The following is a 2,256-nucleotide window of genomic DNA, read 5'->3' as shown; positions in this document are numbered from 1 at the left end:
TATTATGTATATATGACCATGAATGATGTTACCACACAAATGACGGTCTCTGTTAAAGACTGACAGAACTTTGGCACCATAAATATCCCTTATAATGCCCACATTTGGGGAATGATTTCTAGCATTCGGAGGCATGATGGAACTCAAACCGTAAATGAAAGTTCTCCTGAGGTAATGTAATGTAATGGTATCGAACCAGAACCAGCGCCTGGTCATTGATTGATTCACTGATTTCGGGCCAACAGAGCGAAATGGCCCAGAATCAGATCAAAGCATCGGAACCAACCGAGCCGCCTCGGATCAGCTACAGTGTCGCCAGAACTGCCTGCGTGGTTCTGACCCACTTTATGTGTGTTGTCTTTACCGGGTTCATAGCGGCTCTGTCACGACCAGGGTCAAGTGAGTGGCTCTTTTCTTCTTCTTCCCAGTGGTGGAAAGTAACTAAGTACATGTACTTAAGTACTGTACTTAAGTACAATTTTGAGGTATTTGTACTTTACTTGAGTATTTCTAATTTTCAGTACTTTTACTTCTACTCCAGGCAAATATTGTACTTTTTACTCTACTACATTTATTTGAAAATATTAGTTACTAGTTACTTTGCAGATATAAACTATGATATAATGAAACATACATTAACCACTTTAGCCCTATTTTATACCTAGGCTATTTGAAAATAGCAGATCTACAAGCTCACAACGCGTCGCGTTGTGAGCTTGTAGATCGGCTATTTTCAAATATTTAGTACTTTTACTTTTGGTACTTTAAGTACATTTTGATGCCAATACTTTTGTACTTTTACTCAAGTAAATTTTGAATTCTAGACTTTTACTTGTAACAGAGTATTTTTATATTGCAGTATTGGTACTTTTACTTAAGTAAAGAATTTGAGTACTTTTTCCACCACTGGTACATATCCATATCTCACTGTGGCTTTTTGCCCATTCATTATTTGTATTTGTTTAATAAATCTAGTTATTACATTTTTTCTTAGGTTGGTTTTCTTGGCATCCTTTCCTCATGACACTGGCAGTAAGTTGATGTTATCAGTGTGTTATCAACCTGGAACATGACTTTGAAAGAGTTTCATCACATTATTTAGTATGCTAACTGGTAACAGGATAGGTGGACACTAGGGACATCTCGATGTAAAATTGGCTATTTTGTCCAAAATGTTAAAACATAAAATATTTGAAAAATGTTCTATAAAGTATACATGATTAGAACATGCTTAAACATTCGACAATTAAGGTCTAATATTTCTACAATTGCTACAAACCCTGTATATCCAGTCATTTTGGGGCATTAACAAGAAGTTTAAGGATAAAATTAAGTCTAATAATGATGTATCACATCATGTGTACTTTACATTACTTTCAAATATTACATCTTGGAGCCCAGATGTCCCTAGTGCCCACCTATCCCGTATCCTGCTAACTTATACTTTCTCTAACAGTTCGTCTTCTTCATGACTGAAGCCATCCTCGTCTTCTCTCGCCACGGCTCCCCTATCAGGAAACTTCCACATAAAACCAAGGGCCGCCTCCACTGGATCCTGCAGTGTCTCTGCGCTTGTTGCGCCGCCCTGGGCCTGACAGCCATCAGCTACAACAAGCACCTCAATGGAAAAGCCCACTTCACCTCATGGCACGGCCTCCTCGGCCTGGTGACAGTCTGTGTTGTCGGGGTGCAGTCGCTGGCGGCTCTGCCCCTGATCTATCACTCTTTAGCCAAGGGATGGTCCCTGGCCAAGTTGAAGCGCTACCACGCAGCATCTGGTCTCATCACGCATCTCCTTGGTAGTGTGAGTGTTTTCCTGGGCATCTGTTCCGCCTGGTTCACTGCATCCGTAGGGACATACGCGTGGTACCTGGCAGCACTCTGCCCGGCTTTTGCTGCCCTAGCTATAATGAGTCAAGTGACAAATGCTTACATGCTTAGAAAACGCTTGCAGTCCTGACAAAGTCCATAACACTGTGTTAATTGTGTTATACAAACATATTGATATTGTTTTTAGTATATGTAATGATGACCAAAATATATTTGTTTACATTCTATTACGGAACTATGACTGACTTTGATTTTTTTTTATTTTCCACAGTTATGTTGTTTGTAAATAAGATTCATGTATCTGATATATGAATTCTGATTGTTTAATTATTTCTAGACTGAATCCCAAAATATATAATGCACAATGCTTCAATTAAAAAATGTACCTACTATGCACACTGCAATAGAAGAGTGTTTTATTGTTAA

The 2,256-nt window shown here is 38.8% G+C and overlaps 1 protein-coding gene across 1 annotated transcript; it reads left to right on the top strand.

The window, feature by feature from the left end:
- cyb561d2 (cytochrome b561 family, member D2) lies at positions 1–2,226 on the top strand. Its single transcript, XM_080424838.1, has 3 exons — positions 1–399; positions 995–1,032; positions 1,457–2,226. Exons 1-3 carry the CDS (start codon positions 252–254, stop codon positions 1,958–1,960), a joined length of 690 nt encoding a protein of 229 aa, XP_080280964.1. The 5' UTR covers positions 1–251; the 3' UTR covers positions 1,961–2,226.
- Positions 2,227–2,256: the final 30 nt, after the last annotated feature.

The sequence above is a fragment of the Gymnoscopelus braueri genome, assembly GCF_963280865.1.
Source record: "Gymnoscopelus braueri genome assembly, chromosome: 3".
NCBI lineage: Eukaryota > Metazoa > Chordata > Actinopteri > Myctophiformes > Myctophidae > Gymnoscopelus > Gymnoscopelus braueri.
Note: the sequence above shows the minus strand (reverse complement) of the source record. Positions and strands in the feature narration are given on the sequence as shown.

Coding starts and splice junctions, on each gene's coding strand:
- cyb561d2 (XM_080424838.1), top strand. CDS start 252: ATGGCCCAGAATCAGATCAAAGCATCGGAACCAACCGAGCCGCCTCGG. Junction 400..994: donor TCTGTCACGACCAGGGTCAA/GTGAGTGGCTCT, acceptor ATTTTTTCTTAG/GTTGGTTTTCTTGGCATCCT. Junction 1,033..1,456: donor CTTTCCTCATGACACTGGCA/GTAAGTTGATGT, acceptor TTTCTCTAACAG/TTCGTCTTCTTCATGACTGA.